The sequence below is a fragment of the Staurois parvus genome, unplaced genomic scaffold (assembly GCF_062004578.1).
Source record: "Staurois parvus isolate SC_StPar_1 unplaced genomic scaffold, SC_StPar_1.0 ptg000109l, whole genome shotgun sequence".
NCBI lineage: Eukaryota > Metazoa > Chordata > Amphibia > Anura > Ranidae > Staurois > Staurois parvus.
The window spans coordinates 916751-942268 of NW_028317905.1; the positions used below are offsets into that span (position 1 = coordinate 916751).

General features: G+C 42.7%; 1 protein-coding gene across 1 annotated transcript in view; it reads right to left on the reverse strand.

Annotated features, from left to right (window-relative positions):
- Window positions 1-25518, reverse strand: part of DNHD1 (dynein heavy chain domain 1) — a 132593-nt gene that overhangs the window by 50700 nt on the left and 56375 nt on the right. The window contains exons 21-26 of the mRNA XM_089671637.1: window positions 21387-24339; window positions 21184-21316; window positions 13632-13782; window positions 13166-13448; window positions 9306-10689; window positions 759-919 (exon numbers count right to left, since the gene is read on the reverse strand). Coding sequence (XP_089527763.1) covers window positions 759-919; window positions 9306-10689; window positions 13166-13448; window positions 13632-13782; window positions 21184-21316; window positions 21387-24339 — 5065 coding nt within the window. The remainder of the gene's footprint in view (window positions 1-758; window positions 920-9305; window positions 10690-13165; window positions 13449-13631; window positions 13783-21183; window positions 21317-21386; window positions 24340-25518) is intronic.

Consider the following 25518-nt stretch of genomic DNA (forward strand, 5'->3'; position numbering starts at 1 on the left):
ACAGGCTGCATTTTTTCTGCACAAAACCATACTGGAACATAGCAAACTGCACCACAACAGAGTGCGGTGTGAACTGTAAGCAAAAACGCATCCAGTATGTTTTTGTGGTTTGAACTGTCCCTTAGTCCTGATATCCCATATGGAAGAAAAATATATTTGAAATACTACAATTTTGGCCATATTCAATATATATATATATTTGTGCGGAGCAAACTGTTGGCGCTATATAAATCCTGTATAATAATAATTATATATATATATATATATATATATACATACATACATACACACACATATACACACACACACACACTGTATGTTGAAATTAGTTTTTATTACAAAATATATGAAAAGTATTTTAAAAAATACATTTTCAAATATACTGTATGTCTTTAAAAATACAAATCTACATCTTTGGAATGCACTTACAAATATATGTAAAAATATATGTTAAAATGACTTTTTTATATGTTAAAAAAAAAAATCTGAAGAATATATTTTAAAAAAATATATTTTTTAAAATACTTTTCATATATTTTGTAATATATAAGAAAAAGCATTTCAACATCCAGTGTATATATATATATATATATATATATATATATATATATATATATATTGAAATAGATTTTGAAATATATTGAATATGACCAAAATTGTAGTATTTCAAATATATGTCACTATATTTGGGAAGAATATATTTCAAATATATTTTTCTTCCATGTGGGATGTCATCGGGTTCTTTGGATAGGACTCACCTGGCAGCTGCTGTAGAAGCTTCTCAGCAACATGGTGAAGAGAGGTGAAGTCCCATGGCTGATAAATGTCTGTATAGGTGTACCGGGCCAGCCAAGGTGAAGGGCTTAGGCCTCTCTGAATAAATATGACATGAAGGTTATCCCGAACCTGGCTGGTGAACCTGGAGAAAGAAGAGAGACTGCCATTTCTATTGGCTTCCATCTATATTCTGTCTTCTACTAATGTAGCCCCAAATTGTCACCATCACCCAATGAACCCAACCACTTTCTGTTTAACTCACTGTTAGTCCTTACTTTCTACTTTCCACGTATTTTCATTTGTTATATACACCTTAAGGGATAATATGTCATGAGAAAGTACGAAAAAGCTATAAAGATCATAAAAGTAAGTGTGAAGTCAGACGCCCTTTTGTTTTGGGTCAGTGATTCAAATAATTGAACTTAGTGGGTCAACATAATAGACAGGAGACTGACCTTTTTAAAAAGGGAGCTCAGCAATAGCAGCCTCAGTGACAGGTCTACTTTTATCAGCATGTTCCCTTATAGCTAGGAACCCAAATGTATCAGCAATGTATTCCACTATGCACCGAACTATCTTTGTGCCTCCTTCTTTCTATCTATATTCCCTGCTCCATCCATTTCTTTCTTCCTTTCCTACAGATTTGGTCTTTGGATGATTTCTACCCTCCCTATATCCCATAACTTTTTTTTTTCTTTTTTTCCCGCCCTATATCTTATGTCCCTTGTCTTTCTGTCTCTCTCTTTGTCTCATGTCTATGTCTCTCTGTGTTCCCTCTGTTTCTCTATACACTGATCAGCCATAACATGATGACCGCCCAGCATAACATTATGACCATTCACCTAATATTGAGTAAGTTCCCCTTTTTCCACCAAAACAGTTCTGATGCACACATGCCCATTGTAGACACTTTTGGCTGTGGACACGGGATGGCGTGGGTACCCTGATGGCTCTGCGGCTACACAGCCCCATACATAAACTGGAATGCACTGTGTGTTCTGACACCTTTCTATCAGAACCAGCATTACAGGGGTTGGACAAAAAATGGAAATACTACATGGATTGCAGCTGTGAAACAGATGACATGTTTTGTGTTGAACGAGGAAGTGATGGAACATTCTTTTGCTTCTGCTTGAGCAGTGTATATTAGCAGAAGTAATACCATTGTTATACAGGGGTTAGTCATAAAAATGAGACTATATTATTTTCAGGTGTGAAAGTGACAACATATTTTGCATTGAAAGCGTAAGTGATGTAACGGTCTTTTGTTTCCGCTGTGTGATGAGACACCTAGCTAACAGGTGGGAAGCCTCAATTTCTTCACTCACTGCATGCACTGCTAGTAATACGAAGTCATGTCAGAGTTTACTGAGCTTTATAGAGGGCAAATTGTTGGTGCCCGCTTAGCTGGTGCCTCTGTGACTGAAGCTGGCAATTTATTTGTCGTGTCACGGCAGTATTTGTGAAATGTCGTCTGATAAGCATAAGAAGGTCAACTGACATGAAACAAATGACCGAAAGAGATAAAAGGACATTGCGCAGGATTGTGACCCGGAATAAGAAAACAACTGCTGCAAAGTGACTGCAGAGCTCAATCTCAGTCTTCACAGGACTCAGTCTTCACGGGACTGAAATTGAGCTCTGCAGTCACTTTTGACATTGACATTTTCTCCTCATGTCTTACATCTCTACCTCCTTCTTCTCCCTCTCTCTGTGCATGGTTCAATCCCCGTCTCATGTCTCTGTATAGAACACCTCCAGGGTCCGTACTGCATTGACTTTTTTTGGACATTTTAGAAAATTAAGGAATATTAATTATATATTTTTGGATCACTGTGAATTATCCCCCTTAAGGGGTGAACCAACAAATTCATTCTATAGTTGTACAAAAGAGGAAAGTCAAATCTTGGGACTTTCAGAGGTCTTTTTATAAAAAAAAAAACTGCATAGCCATTTGTCCAGTGAATCTGCATGTGCATTTGTTTTGTGCAAATTGGACAATAAATGTTTTTTAGGCTATTTTCTCTTCTTTTAAACCAACCATTGAGTTCTCGTGGTACCAATTGTGAGTCCTCATGGTCTTCATGACTGGAGGCTTGGTATGGACATATGTCACCTACATAATACACGCTATAATGTGTCTCTCTTTCTCATCTCACAAAGTTGGGAACTTTTCCCTATAGGAACAGGAAGGGAAGTTGTCCCCATAACAAAAGGACAGCATCAGTGTCATCATTACAGAGGCCTGACCTCTTCTAGAAGGATCACCATAGCAACAAGTAGCTGCAAAGTCGTCATTACAGAGGCCTGACCTCTTCAAGGAGGATCACCATAGCAACAAGTAGCTGCAGAGTCGTCATTACAGAGGTCTGACCTCTTCTAGAAGGATCACCATAGCAACAAGTAGCTGCAGTGTCATCATTACAGAGGCCTGACCTCTTCTAGAAGGATCACCATAGCAACAAGTAGCTGCAGAGTCATCATTACAGAGGCCTGACCTCTTCTAGAAGGATCACCATAGCAACAAGTAGCTGCAGAGTCGTAATTACAGAGGCCTGACCCCTTCTAGAAGGATCACCATAGCAACAAGTAGCTGCAGAGTCATCATTACAGAGGCCTGACCTCTTCTAGAAGGATCACCATAGCAACAAGTAGCTGCAGAGTCGTCATTAGAGGCCTGACCCCTTCTAGAAGGATCACCATAGCAACAAGTAGCTGCAGAGTCGTCATTACAGAGGCCTGAGCTCTTCTAGAAGGATCACCATAGCAACAAGTAGCTGCAGAGTCGTAATTACAGAGGCCTGAGCTCTTCTAGAAGGATCACCATAGCAACAAGTAGCTGCAGAGTCGTCATTAGAGGCCTGACCCCTTCTAGAAGGATCACCATAGCAACAAGTAGCTGCAGAGTCGTCATTACAGAGGCCTGAGCTCTTCTAGAAGGATCACCAAAGCAACAAGTAGCTGCAGAGTCATCATTACAGAGGCCAGACCTCTCCTAGACATGTCACTATAGCAACAGGTTGTTGCAGAGTCATCATTACAGAAGCCTGACCTCTTCTACACGTCACCATAGCAACAAGGAGTAGCACTGTCATCATTACGGAAGCACTTTTCGACATGGTGGACCTCTTACATCCGTTCTACTGAGTGTCCCTCATTGTCATGTTCAAAAATTAGGAGGTGTGATCAGAGTCCCCCCAGTGACAAAAGAGGTAACTAGGGGGGTTGACTCTCCAGTATTTAACAAATACTGAAAATATTAGCTTTGGGTGGAGTGGTCTTTAAAGAAAGAAAAGTCATTATTCTCTTCAAATGTAACATGTATTGTATTCTATATTTGTATTATAAACATGGTAGATGTTACTAAGGTCTGAGTTTCTCTTTGATGTAGAAGCCTAGATGTTGGAAGCAACAAATGTGGCTCAATCTGGTGAACACACTGATGCACACTGTCCAATAAAGTGTGTTATACATAGAATTAATCTTTCACAATCATCTTTATCATCTTTAAAACGGGAAGAAACGGGTTTATAAATCTGTCATTTGGGTTTCCTTGTGATGATGTACACATATTTGACCACAAGATGGCACCAGAGAGCTGAATGATTTTCCAATTGGCAATGTTATACCTGTATATGACCCCAGGATGGCACCAGAGAACAGAATCATTTTCCAATGGGTGATGTTATACCTGTATATGACCCCAGGATAGCACCAGAGAACAGAATCATTTTCCAATGGGTGATGTTATACCCGTATATGACCCCAGGAGGGCGCCAGAGAACAGAATCATTTTCCAATGGGTGATGTTATACCCGTATATGACCCCAGGATAGCACCAGAGAACAGAATCATTTTCCAATGGGTGATGTTATACCTGTATATGACCCCAGGATGGCGCCAGAGAAGAGAATAATTTTCCAATGGGTGATGTTATACCCGTATATGACCCCAGGATTGTGACAGAGAACAAAATGATTTTCCAATGGGCAATGTTATACCCGTATTTGACCACAGGATGGTGCCAGAAAACAATGATTTTTCAATGGGTGATGTTATACACGGCTGCCAGACTCATTCACCTTTCCAACCGCACTGTCTCCGCCACCCCCCTCTGCCAATCCCTCCACTGGCTTCCGATTGCGCAACGGATCAAATTCAAAATCCTAACGCTGACGTACAAAGCTGTCCACCATACTGCCCCGAACTACATCACTGACCTAATATCCAAGTACCGCCCAGCACGCACACTCCGCTCCTCACAAGACCTCCTTCTCTCTAGTTCCCTGGTCTCCTCCTCCCATGCCCGCCTCCAGGACTTCTCCAGGGTGTCACCCATCCTCTGGAACTCCCTGCCCCAACCCATCAGATTATCACCTACTCTCCTCTCCTTTAGGCGCACCCTGAAAACCCATCTCTTCAGGGAAGCCTACCCCACCCCCTGCTAACTTGCTGACCTCCTCCACTCTTCCTACCACTCCATCCCCCACAGCTATCTCCTCCTGTGCCACCACCCCCTCCCTCCTAGATTGTAAGCTCGAAAGAGCAGGGCCCTTGATCCCCTCATGTTTTGCATTGTATTGGTATTGTTCTGTCACATGTTCTGTCTCCCTTTTGTAATGTACAGCGCTGAGCGAACTATTGGCGCTTTATAAATACTGTATAATAATAATAATAATAATATACCCGTATATGACCCCAGGATGGCGTCAGAGAAAATAATTTTCTTATTGATGATGGTATACCTGTATATGACCCCAGGATGGCGCCAGAGAACAGAATGATTTTCCAATGGGCAATGTTATACCTGTATTTGACCACAGGATGGTGCCAGAGAAGAGAATTATTTTCCAAAGGGTGATGTTATACCCGTATATGACCATAAGATGACACCATAGAGTAGAAATCATTGTACTGTCTGGCACCATCCTGTGGTCCAACACAAGTAAAACATCGCCCATTGGGAAATCATTCTATTGTCTGGTGCCATCCTGTGGTCAAATACAGTATACCATCATCCACTGGGAAATCATTCGACTCTCTGGCTCCATCCTGTTTGAACTGTAAATTGATTAAAAAAAAAGACTTCCTCCCACTTTGGGGCAACCCATTGCTCCCACACCTATATAATATTCCAAATAAAGAGATTTGAAATCTGATATACTGTAAAGCAAGGTGGATTTGTATCTACTTTTACCTAGTTAAAGCAAAAGTTTGACTCATAGTTTTTTTTTTTGTTCTTGCAATCAGCTCAGCCATGAGGCTAGATATAAATTCATAACTGTGACCTACCAACATCTAATTACACTCAATTATCAGTGTCACCTGCTGTCAATAATAAATGTATCCAACTTTTTATTGTATATCAAATCTACCTAACCTAAGGTTACCAGATTTTTAAAATGAGCATGCCCACAAGCCAGTAGGGGTCAAAAGTAAGTAACACAGAGATCAGGGGTCAGGGCTGTGCAACACACAGAGTTCAGGATCAGGATTAAGTAAAGAGCAGAGTTCAGGGGTCAGGAGTAAGTAACGCACAGCGTTCAGGGGTCAGGAGTAAGTAACACAGAGAGGTCAGGAGTAAGTAACACAGAGAGTTCAGGGGTCAAGAGTAACTTAGAGTTCAGGGGTCAGGAGTAAGTAACACAGAGAGTTCAGGAGTCAGGAGTAAGTAACACAGAGAGTTCAGGGGTCAAGAGTAACTTAGAGTTCAGGGGTCAGGAGTAAGTAACACAGAGAGTTCAGGGGTCAAGAGTAAGTAATGCACAGAGTTCAGGGATTCAGATTAAGTAATACACAGAGCTCAGGGATCAGGATTTAATAACACAGAGAGTTCAGGTATCAGGAGTATGTAACACACAGAGTTCAGTGGTCAGGATTAAGTAATGCATAGAGTTCAGGGATAAGGATTACGTAACACAGAGATTTCAGGGGCCATGATTTAATAACTCAAAGGGATCAGGGGTCAGGAGTACATAGTACACAGAGTTCAGGGGTCAGGATTAAGAGACACAGAGATTTCAGGGGTCAGGGTTAAGTAACACAGAGATCTTTGAGGTCAGGATTAAGTGATACAGAGAGTTCAGGAATCAGGATTAAGTAATGCACAGAGTTCAGGGGTCAGGAGAGAGTAATGCACAGAGTTCAGGGGTCAAGAGAGAGTAATGCACAGAGTTCAGGGGTCAGGAGTAAGTAATGCACAGAGTTCAGGGGTCAGGAGTAAGTAATGCACAGAGTTCAGGGGTCAGGAGAGAGTAATGCACAGAGTTCAGGGGTCAGGAGTAAGTAATGCATGGAGTTCAGGGGTCAGTATTAAGTAACACAGATTTCAGAGATCATGACTTAGTAACACAGAGAGTTCAGGTGTCAGGAGTATGTAACGCACAAAGTACAGGGGTCAGGATTAGGTAATGTGGAGGAGTTCAAGGGATAGGATTAAGTAGTGTGCAGAGTTCAGGGATCAGGATTAAATAGCATGCAGAGTTGGGTAAAGGTATGTTAGCATGCAAGCCAATGCATACTAACACACCCGCACCAATGCATGCTAATACACTCATGCACTCTATTGCCTATGTGCCTGACCAGCTATAGCCAAAAGATGATGAGCTAGCAAGTGCATGTGCATGCTGCAGATAGAGGAAAGGGCTGGCCACACATACGTGGATCCCAGAGGTACAGTTATAGTCATCCAATCACATAATCAGGAAATGACAATGCTGTACACAGGGCTGCATCTAGCCTGTCTGATCTGGGGGTGCAGTAAAAAAAAGTCAGGAGGGTGTACTATCAACACACCTTCAGTTTATTATCTCCATCAGAGTTCCCTGCCCCCCTCCCCATCACATTAGAGCCCCCCTTCACATTAGAGTTCTCCCTTCACATCAGAGTCCCCCCATTACATTAGAATTTTCCCTTTAAATCAAGAGTCCCCCCCATCAGATCAGTATTCTTTCTTCATATCAGAGTCACCCCGTCACATCAGAGCCAGTCCCCATCATGCCAGAGTTCCCCTTTCATATTGGAATCCACCTTTGTTGACATCAGTGTCATCCCCGTGACATCAGAGTCACAATAGAGTCCTTAGTCCTCCCTTCAAATCCTCAATGCGGTTGCAGCATCATGACAGAAAGCAGAAGTCTGAGCATGTCTGCAAAGAAGCAGGACTTCTCTCCTCTTCTTAATCCCTACCTTGGAATAACATTATTCCTTTTAATGGGCCAGTCGCCATCACCATAGCAACGAATGACAAATGATTTGCCCTCTGCACCATGGCAATGAATGATGCAGTACGATGGAGAGGGGCAGGACACTGTGTAGCCATGTTGAGGCTGTGCACTGCACCCCAGCTCCCCCCCCCCCTTCCTCCTTCACTAGTCCTGCCGGCCAGGACTGAAATCTGAGAGGGTGCAGCTCACCTCAGCACCCCCTAGATCCGGCCCTGCTCTCTATGATCCATGTCCCATATCTCTCTATTCATGTTACTTGTCTCAGGTCTCTGTTTATGTCCCATGTCTCTCTGTTTATGTCCCATGTCTCTCTGTTTATGTCCCATGTCTCTCTCTATGATTCATGGCTCCTTCTATGCCCCATATTTGTGTCCATGTTCCATGTCTCTCTCTATGATTCATGTCTCCTTCTATGCCCCATATTTGTGTCCATGTTCCATGTCTCTCTCTATGATTCAGTCTCCTTCTATGCCCCATATTTGTGTCCATGTTCCATGTCTCTCTCTATGATTCAGGTCTCCTTCTATACCCCATATTTGTGTCCATGTTCCATGTCTCTCTCTATGATTCAGGTCTCCTTCTGTGCCCCATATTTGTGTCCATGTTCCATGTCTCTCTCTATGATTCAGGTCTCCTTCTGTGCCCCATATTTGTGTCCATGTTCAATGTCTCTCTCTATGATTCATGTCTCCTTCTATGCCCCATATTTGTGTCCATGTTCCATGTCTCTCTCTATGATTCATGTCTCCTTCTATGCCCCATATTTGTGTCCATGTTCCATGTCTCTCTCTAGGTTTAATGTATCTTCCAGTGTCCTATATCTCCCTATCCATGTTTCTCTCTTTATCCCATGACTCTCTGTCTATGCTCTATTTTGCTTTCCATGTCCCATATCTCTTATTCATGTTCCATGTTGTTCTCTATGTCCCAAAGTTCTCTCTGCATATTCCATGTCTCTCTGTGCAATGTAGTGACTAGGTACGTGTTCGTGTGAAACGCGTCTACTGTTTCTCTGTCCAGTCTTGGAACTGTGATGTTCTTACCACATTGTTTGTGAAGGATTCCAATAAAGGATTTTATCTGCTACATTGTTGTTTGTGCGACCAACCATTGTGTCTTGACAATGTCTCTCTATGTCCCATGTCTCTCTCTATCTTTATTTTTCTCTTGCTCTATCTGTTCCATATCTCTCTCTATCCCATGTTTCTTTCTCCATGTCCCATATCACTCTATGGTCAGGTATCTGTAAGACACAGGTGTCTGTTTCTGTCCTACAGAGCTCTGTTTCTTATGTACACTCACCTCTCTTGCAAAGCTCTGTTGCCAGTAGGCCTGTTGCGGTTCTTCTCTATTTGTAGTACAGCGTGCATTAATTTCTCTTCTTCATCTTTGCTGAACAGTCCTGGAAAGGTACCTTCACGTATCAGAACCTCTAGTTCTCTCAGAGATGGCTGTGGGGTGCCCTCATCGACTACAATAGCTGTGGCAGTTCCCAGGACCCCAGCCGTCCAACAGGCCTCTCTGACCACAGCATGGAACTCCTCTGCTGTCTCTTTGCTGCTAATTTCCAGTAAAGTACAATGGGTGATTTGGGCTGCTAGTCTTGCCAGGCTTTTTCTACCAAGGCTTGGGTGCTGTGACAGCAAAACTAAGTGCCCGCGAGGTAGAAGAAGTGCTCGTTTCAGACGGGTCAGGTGCAGCTGGTCAGCGGGACTTAGAGTCAGGTCCTGAGTCTGTACGGTGGTGATGGTGTTCAGTGGGCGTTCTTTATAAGTCAGAGAGTCTACTTTCTCTATGGTACCATGAGGGGATTCATGGCAGAAATGTAGCTCTTCAATGTGTTGATCTCCTAAGACCAGTTCAATAGGAAGTAGACTCTCTTTTTCCTCAGTCAATGGGGAAGAAACATGACTTGTAATCGTACTCACATCTGTATTTGTGATTAATTGTGTCTCTTCAGTTTTTTCCAATGCTTGGTCTTCACACATCAGCTCTTCCACTCCTCTAGTTTCCTTGGTTTCAACCGACGATTGACATATCTCTGTCAGTACATCTGAGGAAAGTGCCAAGAGCAGGGTGTCCTCATCTGCAGTGTTCTGTATGGGCTCCTGACTGCAGAATGCCTCCACTGTGCAATCCTGCAGGAGAACTGTGAACATCTCTCTGTCCATTTGAGTATGCAGACCATCACTAAATACGCGCAACACTTCATGCATCCAAAGACGGACAACACTATATCTGGTCAGAATGGGGCTAGGGGCACCAACAGAAAGTTGTACTGATAGATGTGTTCCTGGTGATGAGCACAGGAAGGTCATACTCTGGAGAACTTTATGCAGGTGATGCAGGGAGAAGCAGTACTTTGGAGGAAGAGCTTGGATGACTTTCTGATAGAGATGGATGGAGGCCAGAGCCAAGGCTTCTCCAAACTCTTTAGGAAGCTGAGCAGGGGCCGATTTCTTCAGCCACGCAGTAAAGCGAGTAGTTAACAAAGTGAGTAGGATCTCTGGTCCAAACGGAGCCAGAACAAGCACAGAAAACAAGCGAGAAAGTCTCGGAGGCAAGGGATGGGAGCCATAATCAGGAGGACTTGCTGTGGCCAGGAAGGTACTAGATGGTGAGGAAGATGGGTCTGACAGAACATGACGTACCACCTCTAAAGCAGGATGGGATTGTCCTTCAGAATCTGTGGGTAAAAAGATGATTAAAATACATTATACCTAGTTGCATATTTAAACAGAGTCATGTCAAGCTGAACCTTGCACACACTGCAGCAGTTTTTATTTGGAAAAAGAGAAATATTTTTTGACCCCACAAAAGAAGTCGTATCAATTCTCTGGATCAAAATATTCTCCAATTTCCCTTTAGAAATAATAATTGTGGATTTCACAAGATTTCAAGGAAATCATCAAGCCCCTTTCAAAATTCCACTATTAATTCTATCATTACTATCTTATGTGATAAAGAATTCCATAGTGTTCCCTCTGCACAGTCCTAGAGATAAACAGTTTGTTTGCCAGATCCTTACAGTAACCTTGGATATATTTATACATAATAATTAGATCACCTCAAGGTCATCTGCTTTGCTTTAAATGGAACTATAGCCTTACTGAGAAAAATTGTTGGCAAGTATATTGCAGAAACGACTCTGCCACCAGCTCCTCTTTTACATGGAACAGCACATGGAACAGCACATGCACAGCTTAGTGTACATTCCCAGCATTACCACATGCATGGGAGATATGTCACCCCAGGCTGCCCAATCAAGATGGCTGAAGATGCTGAACCGAAAAGACCAGGTGAAGATGTCAGCTTGTGGAAGGTTGCATTGCTAAAGGGGAGGCAAGAACAGTGGACCTAAGTTCCACTTTAACTGACCATGCCTAATTTTTCTAAATGTGGGGAAGAAGGAAAGAAGGGGTGTCATAGTATGTAGTGTGGACACTGTGGGAAGAGTTGACAGCAAATGTAATATGGAGGAATAAATGTCAGGGGATGTAGCGTAGAGGGTGAGGGAAGCTGCCAGCAGATGCATTTTGGACAGTGAAGGGGCAGATGGGGGAAAAATTACAGAAAATATAACGTGGACAGAGGGGCAAAGCTGCCAAAAAAGTATTATGGATGATAAGGGGACAGCTAACACTGGAAGTAGCATGGACACTGAAAGAAGAGCAGCCAGAAGATGTGGTGTGGATAATGGGGGGAGAGCTAGCGGAGAATGCAGTGTAGACAATAGGGGGAGAGCTACCAGAGAATGTAGTGTGGACAATGGCATGAGAGAGCTACCAGACAATTAAGTGTGTACATTGGGGGGAGAGCTACCAGAGAATTTACTGTGGACAATGGGGGGATAGCTACCAGAGAATGAAGTGTGAAAAATGGGGGGAGAGCTACCAGAGAATGTAGCGTGGACAATTGTAGGGGAGAGCTAGCAGAGAATGTAGTGTAGACAATAAGGGGAGAGCTACCAGAGAATGTAATGTGGACAATGGCGTGGGAGAGCTAGCAGAGAATGTAGTGTGGACAATGGCGTGGGAGAGCTACCAGGCAATGAAGTGTGTACATTGGGGGGGAGAGCTACCAGAGAATGTACTGTGGACACTGGGGGGATAGCTACCAGAGAATGTGGTGTGGACAATGGGGGGAGAGCTAGCGGAGAATGCAGTGTGGACAATGGAGGGAGAGCTACCAGATAATGAAGTGTGGACAATGGGGGGAGAGCTACCAGAGAATGCAGTGTGGACAATGGTGTGGGAGTGCTACCAGAGAATGAAGTGTGTACATTGGGGGGAGAGCTACCAGAGAATGTAATGTGGACACGGGGGGGATAGCTGCCAGAGAACGTAGTGTGGAAAATGAAGGGAAAATTACCAGAGAATGTAGCATTCACAATGGAGGGAGAGCTGCCAGTGAATGTAGTATAGACATTTGGGGGAGAGCGAGCAGAGAATGTAGTGTGGACAATGGGGGAGAGCTAACAGAGAATGTAGTGTGGACAATGGGGGGGAGAGCTACCAGAGAATGTAATATGGACAATGGTGGGTAACTACCAGAGAATGCAGTGTGGACAATGGGGTGAGAGTTACCAGAGAATTTAGTGTGGACAATAGGTGGGGAGCTACCAAAGAATGTAGTATGGACAATGGGGACTGGGTAGCTGCAAGAGGGGATAGTATGAAGGTAGGGGAAAGGTGTCAGTGAATAGTATGGACAGCTCATTCTCCAGCTAGTATTAGAATTAGAGGCTGTGAGGAAACATAAACCATTCTTTTTTCACTTTGAGAAACAGTCCTACTATGTGTAACTGCTGCACCTGGAAATGTTCAAGTACCCTAATGCAGTACTTCAGTATGCATAAAGTGTGTGCATTTTCAGGGACTTCACAATTTAGTATAATAAAGTGGAAATAAATCCTCCCAACCTTTATAGTTAAGGAAGCTGCTATCTTAGGCAGTGTGCCACGGTGCTATACATGTGAACCGTTATGTCATCAATGATTTGACTGTTGCTTAACAGTTTGATTGCGAGCACAAGAAAATGTGATAGTTATCATTCACAGCATGCCTTGAATGTAGCTGTTCTGGGAAACATTTAAATTGACAGGTTTAGTTCTGCTTTAAGAGCAGATGACTGTTAATATATAAGTACATAGATGGAGTTACCGGCTCCTGCTTCGTTCAAGTCATCCAGGAAGAAAACATTGCAGACTTGGTGGGGTCGGACTCGTTTTAGTCCTACAGGAGATGGGGCTTCTTTTTTGACTGTAAGGAGATGTCTCAGGTATGCAGCCTCTAATGCTGAATGAAATGAAATCCTCAGAGATAATGATCCATGTGGAATCGCTGAGTTCCCCAAGGTGGTCTTCCCACTACCAGAAGACCCCACTAATAATAGCGGGTGTCCAGAGGAAGCCAGCAACTGAGCTGCATACAGGGGGCTCTCTGACTGCAAGACAAACAGTGAGAGGTGAGAGACAGACTGCACAGAGAGAAAGAAAGAGACTGCACAGAGAGACAGACAGAGGGACGGCTTGGGGAGAAAAAAAAGAGACACCTATGTGACAATGAGAATAAGAGATGGACACACTAAGACACACCAGACATGCATTACATCTTATATGGCAGTCACCTGTGGTAGAAGAGTCCTGGGACAGGGTGTGAGATTGGTCCCATCTGTGCTCGGCGTCACTTCAAACACTGATATGTCTGGAGGAATCTTATTTTGTAGTGCAAAATCTGACAGAGACACTCGAAAAAATGTGTCGAATTCAGAACGATGTCTGCAGAGTACAACAAAAAACATTGGAGTGTAAGCTCCAGGGGTTGGGGACACAAATACAAGGTAGTGACCTGCACAAAACTGAACCCTAAGGGGTAAATACAAAGGAATGACTGCCCATCATCAGTGTCAACCTCATTACCAGAAGCCTAGTCATTCAGCAGTGTTCCAGTATCTAGTTGAAACCACCAGGAAAGCAGGAATGAAGTCTCTTTAATCAATAGCCTAGGCTTCCTTGTAGGATGCCAGAAAGGAAGATGCAACGTAGTGTATGCTTAAGATTTTCACACATCTACAGTATGTCATGCCATAGACATACTGACCCTAGTTTCAAAGCCATCTTCTGTTAGGCATCATATATATTTTGTGCACCTACTCTTACTGACTTCCCTTTCCCTGTTTGTCACGCCAAAATATAAGGATTACCTTACAATGAAGAACAATGTAAACATTTCCCAACACTCAACCATACGTGTCAGCAAAGTGGACAAGACAAAAGCATTCTTCACATTTCAGTTCAGATTTTAAAGTACAGTAGGTGTAATAGAGCTCAGCAACCTCAACAAAATAGTCAACCTGCAAGAAATGACAAACATGTTCAGCAATTTTTATGGTTTAGAATCTGACCCACTGTTCCTCAGTCCACTCCTGACTGGATTAATCATTTTCTAAACACCCTTCATCTCCTGTCCTTGCCCACAACAACAGCTTTCTTCTCTAAAGTGATACTAGAAGCCACCATAGTTACCATCCAAAAGTCATGAAAAGACTGCTTCATGCAATTACAGACCCATCTCACTTCTAAATTCAGATTTTAGAATTTACATGAAGATTATCTCCAAAAGATTATTAGGTATACTTTGAACTATTAACGCACCTGACTAAGTTGGGTTTATAGAGAGAGTGAAAGCCCCTGATAGAACTAGATGGCTAAAAATGATGTAATTAAACACACAGAGCTTAGTGAAACACCTTCTTACACTAGACAGTGAGAAAATGTTGAACAGGATACATTGGCTCTTTCCTTATCTGACCTTTGAAAGATTCAGTTTTCACATTGCTCATGCAGCTTTTAGCCCAATCTATAAGATTCAATCCAAATAGAAGTAGACTCATGACCAAGAAAACCCATCTGTCATGAAAAATGGTTGTGTTCATTGAACGGAAGAGAAATAGGGTTTTTCGTAGACTATGTGGTCTTAATGGTTAGAAAACCCACATCCTCTCTTCAGACCATCCAAGAAACACTTAAAACAATCAGTGATATTCTTAATAACAACTACATGCATCAGAATCTCAAATATTTGGCCTGAATGTCTATCTCACTCAGAAACTACTCCAATCTCATTTGTCTTATACTTGGGAATAATAGACCCTAAAATACATTGGGTCCATCATCCTTTCTGGCTGATCTCAAATTTTTTAACTCAACTAAAAACTATTTTTAGATGCTCTCCCCTGTGAACTTAAAACATTATGAACATTTTAACTATTCCTATCGGGTAGAATTGTGGCATTTGAAATGCTATGCTTCCTAAATTATTATACTTTTTTTGCATCTTACCAATTTCCATACCCAATCAAATTTACATCTAACCAAGATATATCCACCATAACTTTATGACCACCCTCCTATTATTGAGAAGGTCCCCCTTTTTTGCCAAAACAGCCCTGACCTGCCAATGCATCAACGTCACTAGACCTCTGAAGATATGTGGTATCTGGAATCAAGGTGCCAATAGCAGATCCTTAAACACTTTCACCTAAATCTTGTAAGTTGTAAGGTGGGGCCTCCATGGATTGGACTTGTTTTTCCAGCACATCCCACAGATGCTTGATTGGATTGAGATCTGCAGAATGTGGAACCAAGTTAACTCCTCGAACTGAATGTTGTGTTCCTCAAACCATTCTTGAACAATTTTTGCAATGTGGCAGGGTACATTATCTTGCTGAAAGGGGTGTACTTGGTCAGTAGCAATGGGAGGTCCAATGTTTCCCAGCAGAACTTTGCCCAAAGCATCACACTTCCAAAGGCTTGTCTTCCTCCCACTATTTATCCCAATGCCATCTCTTCTACAGGTAGGAGATGCACATGATGTAATAGAAAACATGATTGAACAAACCAGGCCACCTTCTTCCATTTCTCCATGGTCCAGCGCTGTTACTCATGCACCCATTTTAGGCACTTTTGGCTGTGGACACAGGTCAGCATGGGCACTCTGACTTGTCTGCAGCTACATATCCTCATTTGCAACAAACTACGATGCCCATTCTTTTCTGCTTTCAATACATCAACTTCAGGGACATGTTTACTTGATGCCTAATATATCCCACCCACTTTCAGATGCCATTGTAAGGATATGATCAATTTTATCCACTTAACCTGTCAGTGGTAATGAAGTTATGGCTGATGGTGTATATCAAGTCTCGAAATACCTCAAAGCCAAATGCATATTCAATATTCTGACCTGGGAAACTGTTGGGTGTACAAGAGCTTCTTGATATTCACCATCATTACCAAGCTATATTTTAGACAAAATCAAATTCTGCTGGCTCCATAGTCTAGATAAACTTTGGGTGACTATAGAATAGCATTCCCTTCCTGGGAACAATCTGATAGCACTACTAGTAACTGATAAAGGTGGAGTGCCCCTACCTAAAAATAAATTTGGCACTACATGATTCAACTGAGGTTTCTGGAAGTCTACAGAACTTACAGCAACTTTCACTAGCCCTTCTCATAAAACATTTCTACTGTTTAAGCATGTGTAATATTTTATAACTGACTTAAAAACGAATACCTGGCCCACAAAATCCATTTTTTCAATTTCCTATTTCAAATCTGGCAACCAAAAGACTTTCTCCACTCTAATCTATAAAATCTTAGGACCATTATATGTACCCTCAGCTACACGTTTTACTCTGTGCCTATCACAACATTGTTTTCTACCATATCAGTACCGCTTTACATATCTTTTTAGAAGATCCTACCAATCATTGTAAAAGCATCTACCTGGCATACAGCACTATCACCTGCTTAACCACTTGAGCTCCAGAGGATTTACCCCCCTTAATGACCAGGCCTCTTTTTGCTACTCGGCGCTGCACTAATTCAACTGATAATTGTGCGGTCATGCAATGCTGCACCCAAACGAAATTTACATCCTTTTTTTCACACAAATAGAGCTTTCTTTCTGTGGTATTTGATCATCTGTGCGCTTTTTATTTTTCACACTATAAACAAAAAAAGGCCAAAAATTTTGAAGAAAAACAATATTTTTTACTTTCAGCTATAAAAAATATATAGTAAACTCAAAGTTGGTTATAAGTTTAGGCCAAAATGTATTCTGCTACGTGTTTTTGGTAAAAAAAAAATCCCATTGAGTGTATATTGATTGCTTTGTGTGGAAGTTATAGCGTCTACAAACTATGGTATAGATACTGCAATTTACGCCATTTTTCTGCTATACAGCACTGCACTAGTTTAATGGACAATTACGCGGTCATGCAATACGGTACATAAATGAAATTTACATCCTTTTTTTCCCCACAAATTGAGCTTTCTTTTGGTGGTACTTGATCGCCTGTGCGGTTTTTATTTTTTGCGCTATAAAAAAAAAAAGGCTGACAATTTTGAGGAAAAAAAAAACAATATTTTGGACTTTTTGCTATAAAACATGTCCAGTAAAAAAAATGCAAAAATCAAATTTAGTCATAAATTTCTGCCAAAATGCATTCTGCGACATGTCTTTGCTAAAAAAAAAACAATATGTGTAAATTAATTGGTTTACGTGAAAGTTATAGCGTTTACAAATGGCGGGAAAGATACTGGGATTTTTAGGGGTTTTTTTATACTAATAATGGCGGCGATCAGCAACTTATGGCGGCGATCAGTGACTTATGGCAGCGACCAGCGACTTATGGCGGGACTGCGGCGGCCATTCTGACATTGGGGGGTACTGACTTGGGGTCACTGACATCCCCAAAAACACTAATACAGTGATCAGTGCAAAAAGAAAAACACTGACACTGTACAAATGGCACTGGGGAGGAAGGGGTTAACTTTATTTTGCAGGGAAGGGTTATAGGAGTGAGGGGAGTGTTTTACTAGGGGGCGGGGGGGGTGTACTGTGCGGGACAAGGCTGATTGAGAGAGAGAAACTCTTCTGTCTCGATCAGCTCATCCTCGAGCTGACAAGGAAGTGACAGACAGCACAGCTACTGCAGCTGTGCTCTCTGTCACTGTTTACCGCCGATCGCCGGGAAACAGCCGCTAAGGACCGGCTGTGACCTGGCTACTGACATCCGCGGCGGTGATCGGCGGAACAGATAGGGCGGCGGCGTGCCTCCCGCGCGCCCCCCTATTTGTTTACAAAACAAACGTGGTTTTGCCTGCCAGTGCCGCCCTGCCGCCGTATATCTACAGTGGCTGGGCGGCAAGTGGTTAAAGTAATTCTCTAGCTTATACAATGGATAAATGGAAAGCATAAATGGGTAAAGAGCTCTCAGAACGTCAACAGCAGAAACCCTTCAAATATCCTTTAAAACATCACACTTCTATGTACAGTATATGCGACAGTACAGATAAATAGGTTGCCTTATTCATATCCTTTGATATTGAGTATCCACTTCTAGACTGGGCCTAATTTCAAAACATTTTTGTTTACATGTAAAAATCAATATTGTTTTGCTAGAAAATTACTTAAAGTACTCAAACATTATATATTTTTAAAGCAGAGGCCCTAGAGAATAAATTGGTGGGTTTTGCAATTTTTTTATGTCATATGGTATTTGCGCAGCGGTTTTTCAAATGCAATTTACAAACAAACAAACATTTGAAACAAATTGTAATGCACCAAAACACAATAGAATACCCAATTGTTTGGTAAAATATAAAAGATGATCTTACACTGAGTAAATAAATACCAAACTTGTAACGCTTTATAATTGTGCACGCCTGTGCAATGGTGAAATACTACTTTTTGTTATCCATAGGTGACGCTTTAAAAGCCTTTACAGGTTACCACTTTAGATTTACACAAGAGGTCTGGTGCTAGAATTATTGTTCTCGATCTGACATTTTCGGTGATAACTCACATGTGTGGTGCGATAGCTGTTTACGTATCGATGCAGGACCAACGCGTGTGTTCGCCTTTGTGCACGAGCATAATAAATTTTCTATTTTTTTACACTGTCCTTATAGGTTTTTTTTCTTTTTCTTGTAAACATCCCTTATGATAACAATAGGCAGTGACAGGTATTCTTTACTGAGAGATCAGGGGTCTATTAGCCCTGGTTCACATCAATGCGACTTGCTAGTTGGAAGTCACATGACAAGTTACATTCCATATCTTTCAATGGAACTGTTCTAATCACTGCGACTCATGTCACAGCAACTCGAAAAAAGTTCCTGCACTATTTTTGTGTAACTGCAATGCGACTTGCTTTGACCTCTATTATTCAAGTCACACTGAAGTGACAGCAAGTGGAAATGAAGTAGCACATCATAGACAGGTACAACTTATGTAGGAGGATTTGCTTCATCTCTGCGTATCACCCAAGGCCAGTCACTTTACTGGGTATATGTAAGAGTTTACAACCACTTAAAGCTGAACTCCCGCCTTCCCTTCAGTCTTTACTTTCAATGGAACTGTTCTAATCACTGTGACTTATGTTACAGCAACTCGAAAGATTCCTGCACTATTTTTGTGTAACTGCAGTGCAACTTGCTTTGACCTCTATTATTGAAGTCGCACTGAAGTGGCAGCAAGTGGAAATGAAGTAGATCATAGTTGGACCTCAAGGTGTCATGACTTTGGGGTTGCATTGATGTGAACCGGGGTGTTAGTCCCCAGATCTCTTCTCTGCCCTTAACAGCATCTCATCAAGCCAAGATCAGTGTGATCAGATGCTTTCCCAATTTTAAAAAGGCACTGTTTACATCCAGCGAAACCAAAAGTGACAAAATGCTCATCACTTCCGGTTTCTCAGACCATTGAGATGATCGGGGCCGTTCCAGTCCCCAACCAGCTCCATGGTCAGCCAGCAGAACTGGTGGGACGGGAGAGCCCGAGAACACCACGGAAGGCGCTTGTGCTAGCAATGCAGCAGCAAATTGGCAGGCATCCTCTTGGCATACCCACCCAAAGTTGGGTGACATACCAGTACATCACCTGGAGTGAAGTGGGTATCAATGAGATCACTATGGATCTGAGTTAATCAAATTGTATCAGAGATTGTAGGGAAATCAACGACAAGTTTTATAAAACTAACTTTACTACATATAGGCAAACATGGCTTCCATAATATTCATAAAAGAATAATAACTCACTTTAGGGATACATCTTAAAGTGGTTATAAACCTCAAACATGAAATATGAACAAGGCATATCCCTCTAAGGTGTGTGTCTGAATTCAGAACACTAAGCGTAATTTCTGTTCACTGCTTTGTTCCCCTGATCTAAGCGCCACTTCTGACAAGTTTTCCTGGCACCAAGAGAAAAATGGTTGACAAGGGAGAGACCTCCAGTAGATTGACAGCCTCAGCTGTGTTCCTGTTAGATGTGTGGAGGAGGGGTGTGTTTCTTCCCTCCAATCAGCTCTCAGAGCTCTCCTCACTGATGTAACTTCAGGTCCCCGCCCCCTGCTTTCAAAGCTGAGAGATCCTGTGTAAATTCTGCACTTTGAATGGATGTAGAGGACAGACGGCTGTAGATAGACAGGTACAACTTCTGTAGGAGGATTTGCTTCATCTCTGTGTATCACCCAAGGCCAGTCACTTCACTGGGTATATGTAAGGGTTTACAACCACTTAAAGCTGAACTCCCGCCTTCCCTTCAGTCTCTATTATCTGCACACTGCGAGTTTCTTACAATGTGCATTTGAAGCTGTACCAAGTCAGATAAAGCCTGCCTTAGTTGCTAGCTGGAGGGCATCCAACAGCATTTAGCTCTCTTCTCCCCAGCCCTACTGTGTTTTGCCTGCCACTTTCTGTCATGGGATTTCAGTTTCAATCATGGAGGCTCAGCATCCCATATGGGTATTACTTTTGCCTATATATGCATCCTGCCTTAGAACTGCCACTGCCCCAGATGGACATCCACGTATAAAGGCATTTTGATATTTGCATCATTCCCCCCAAGAGCCAGCCCACTGCCTCCATCCTTTGCCTATCCCTCATTCTTTGAGAAGAGCACTGAGGCAGGGTGCTGCAATGTTTTCAAGAAACTAATGACAAATCATTTTGTGATGCATGTCATACCCTTGTTAATTGTCACAGACCATATATTTGTACATATATTTCTTTATGCTCTATTATAAACCCAATAAAGAAATATTGTTAAAATACACAGTAAGTGGAAACAACTACACAACAGCCAGTCCCTATGAGGTCTGTACTTACTTAGGATGGAGGTGTCCACCAAACCCCCAGATAAAAGCATAAAGGAAGTAGGTTTGTGCACAGTGGTGGCTACTGTCTGTTATGTCCTGGTGGGAACAGCCTGGTGACTCAGGGAGATGACCTCCAGCAATGCCTGAAAAGAGAAAGAGTGAAAATCTATGACAATACACCAAGCCTCACCTTCTACCAGCTAAGCTGTTTACCAGCTGGGGGTTCTTTGGTTAACCAGGACTCATCAATGACCTTTGCGACACCAGGAGCTTCCTGTAGAAGCTCTGGAGTTTCAGATGTCTGAGCAGAGATCCTCAGGAGACGCTGATCCATCAGAGCTTGGAGAATTGCGCAGAAAGAGGAGACTTCTTGTACACCACGTGCTGTGTTCATAGATTGCATACTGTGAGGGTATAAAGCAGAGGTGCAGTGCTGCTCAAGGAAGCAAAGAGTTTTGGGTATCAAACTATCACTTAGATTTCGGAGAAGGTGCTGTGTGTTCCATGAGATTCTGTACTTTACATATAAGCTGGATGTGAAGGCTCTAAGTATCACCTTCCATGTCTCCTGTCCACCACAGTGTACAACGCTGCATACGGTGGATACATCAGGACTCAGTGTTGACATATCAGTCATTTCAAATAACAGTTTGATACAATTGTTGATATGAAGCCGCTGTCCACTGGCCAATGTCAGTTTTGGCTGTGGGCCGAATAGGCAGGAAATTGGCTCTATCCATCCTGGGGTTGCAGAACCATCAAGTATCACCCACTTCTGTGTTGAAGACTCTCGTTCTGCCCTGCGGAGAATGTTGGAGAAAATTCCATTGGTGTGTTCCTCATCTTTTTCTCCACCCAGGAATTCTGTAGGGCTCAGACTGTTGGGAAAGAGGTGGACAATGTGTACTGGTTGGCGTTTGTCATCATTGTGAACATTAAGGGCTTTATTAGATTCCAGAGGGTCCACATGGTCTGCAAGGAGATTAAAGGCTCGATGGAGAACTTTCCAGCAAGTGGTTTTTCCTCCACCTGGTGGACCTGTCAGAACAACTCCAGAACTGTGCTGAAATGCCTGAAAAAGTTGCCAAATATTATTACTAAGTTCTGCATGGACTTCAAGGCCAGATTCTTGCAAATTTTGAGCAATGGCACTCCACAGAGCAGTGTCCTTGCTGGCATTAAATGGTGGTATGTAAATTGGGAATATACCTTTGAGGATGTCTTGAAGATGAGCGAGTTGTGATACTGAAAGACTAGACCATAGGGACAATGTGGAGATTGCCATCATAATGCTCTTTTCTTCCTGTAGGTTAGTGCGCATAGTATTATTTCTGGAGTTGATGAAATGTGGATCTACAGGGCTGTAATCAGTTTCTTTAGTCATTCCCTGCGATGCCCTATCTTCTCTGCAGTTCTCACTGCTTCTATAAGACGTGTTTATCTTTAATATAGAAATGGCTCTCTGTATTATGATTTTCATAAGGATGGAAGCTTTGTCTGCAGAGACAGCCCCACACTCCTGGGCTAGCTGAAAAAATCTTGCTATCTTGTGGGCCAGATTGAAATGTCCCTGGAACCCTGCGGCAAGAAATGCAAGTTCTGCTGAGGAGCAGAGGTCAGGAGAGCGGAGAGACACTGGTCTGAGGAGGAGGCGAAGATTCTGTGGGAGGGGACAGGAACTGTTCATGTCAGGAAGAGTCACAAAGCAACCATAACCCGGATTCACCTGTACTGTTAATCCATTTAACTGGATACTGCCTTGTACTTTGGAAGGATCTATGACCTGTTCTCCCCCCATCAAACCCTGACAGGAAGACTGTATTTCCTGAAGAAGCTCTCCTAGTGATGCCTGGATGCTACTCTTTAATGTATGCACCCCACCCAAAACAAGCCAGGCCCCACTTTGCAGAGCTCCCTGGAGGTGCTGAGTAAGTCTCTTAAGCGTTAATCCAGACCAGCATTTCAACACCTCAACATGGCGCCCAAGAGCAGTGCCTAGAACTGTCAAAGTCTGGATTCTGCTACTATTGTCTTGGCCAATCATAGCTACACACTGAGAATGGTGTAGACCCATTATCAGGCCAAGAGCAGTTTTTTCAGAAAGTGGTGTTTCTGCAATGCTCATGTCCAGCCCAACATACTCATATCCATATGGCAAATGGTAGCCACACACATCCACAGAGCAGAGAAGGGATGATGATACTGGATGTGTTTGTGAGTCTGACATCTCTGGATCATCATCTTCATGTCTTAGATCTTCAGAGCACAATCTTGGTAAAACCCTGTATTTAAACTGTTTGGACCAGGAGAAAGAGTTCAACGTCTGTATCTCGGTGTTCAGCAGAATTAGTGTTCGGTCCCTCTGCTGTATGGCTAATATTATCCAGGCTGAGAACAAAGCCTGTTCCCTGTAGAAGGTTTCTTTAGAGACAACCTGTGTGTAGTCTGTCAATCTGTCAGTCAGGAGCTGTATCTTTAATATGTACTGGTTTCTAAGAGACGACTTCTGGTCAGTAAGGAGGACCTTCTCTATATCTTCACACCACAACACTTCCTCCGTGATTGCCAAGCACTGCCAGGGATAGGATATTCCCCTAGCTATCCACTTTCCTGTACCCTCATGTCTTTCCTTCCTGAATTCAGACAGACAAAGCTCCAGCTGATCTCTGATACTGTCCTTCAGCCGGTTCTCCAACTCTATCAGCCAGGAGACAGTCTTTGGATTCCACTGAATGGCAGATTTGAAGGTCAGCATCTCTTGGAAGCTCCCCATCACCCCCACAGTTAATGCCTGGCTGCTATAGAGGGGAAATGCAGACAAGTTGGGGGACTGGGTTTCAAAAGTCACATCAGTAAGGTGAGGGAAACATAAGAGGGCACAGGGCAGACGTTCAGAAGGTTCTGGAGAGGCTGCAAGAATTTCCACCAAATCCTGATCACCCAAAAAGAAGAGACGTGGAAATGCACAGCGGTAGGAATACAGTACATCTGCCATGTTTATTATGATGTCTTTCATGGCATTGATTCCTGTACGAAAAGTAGAACATAAAGCTTCACCATAAAAATGGTGATCCCTCTTTCTTCTGGTATCTAGGATGGACAAAACCAGAGGATCCTGGCGCGACACCTCCAGGAATGAGCGGAAAGTCTGGTCAATGGGCAGGAACTACGAGAAAGAAGAGGACATGATGAGTTGAACATTTAATATAGGAATGCAGATGACAGAAAAGAGCAACACACAAAGGCTGACTGGGGGATATGACAGGATCTATGCAGGATAAAATTGACACCCTGTTACAGTTGGGTCTCCATAGGTCTGTAAAGCAAAATATTAACCACATTCCAATGTAGACAATGGTTACCAGAAGAAAATATCAGACTCTTATTAGATTACTGTAAAAGGTCCTATACTAAAGTGGGCAGGAACATCCAAAACTCCTAGATAGGTGGCAAGACCCAAATCCAGGTGGGTGGAAACAGAGCCAGGAACTAAGGTGGGAAAACATTGCTGGAATAACAAAGACATATATGAAGCTAATGTCTACTCTGCCCCATCAGATCTCATCTATAACTGAAATATTACTTGAACTGACCAAACTGGTGATTTCTTTAGGTCAGTTATGTAGTTTGTTTGACACATATAATGAAGTCAGTTTATCTGACAGATTCAAGACTCTCTATATAATGTAAAACTGAATTCCAGCTGTTCTTTCAGTCTTGCATACTTGGACAGGCTCCTCTCCTGTCCTGGAATTGCTTACTCTAATTTCACTCCACGCTGTGAGCATCTCAACTTTATAGAAGTTGCAATACGTCAGCTAGAGTCCTATTTGCTGGCTAGAGGATATCCAGTAGCATGATGTCGAGCAGCATGTAGGCCATTGCTCCCCAATCTGACTATCCCTAACCTACCCCTTTCATTCATTGGATTCCAGTTTTTTTGAACATGCATCTCAAAATCTAATGTGAGTGTTACCTAGGGTGGGCTGCTTGCAAATACCGTCTGCCTAGGAATGCCCTCTCCTCCACACTGACATCCACTCATCAAGGCATTTTCCTATTTACATAACTCCTCTTAATAGCCAGCCCACTGCATCAGGACTGAGGGTTCTTGAAAGGAGTACTGAGGTAGAGTGCCGTGATGTTTTCAGGAAGCTATGTACAGCACCCTGTCATCCCCTCCCATCAGCCATGATCTGTCTGCATGGCATAGAGAAGCACTGAAACCAGGGGCGGACTGACCATTTGGAAACTCGGGCACTGCCCGAGGTCCCGGGGTCAGTAGGGGGCTCCATGAGATGCCCCTGGTACCTTTTTCATAGGCTTTTTTGAGTTTGGGCAAGGA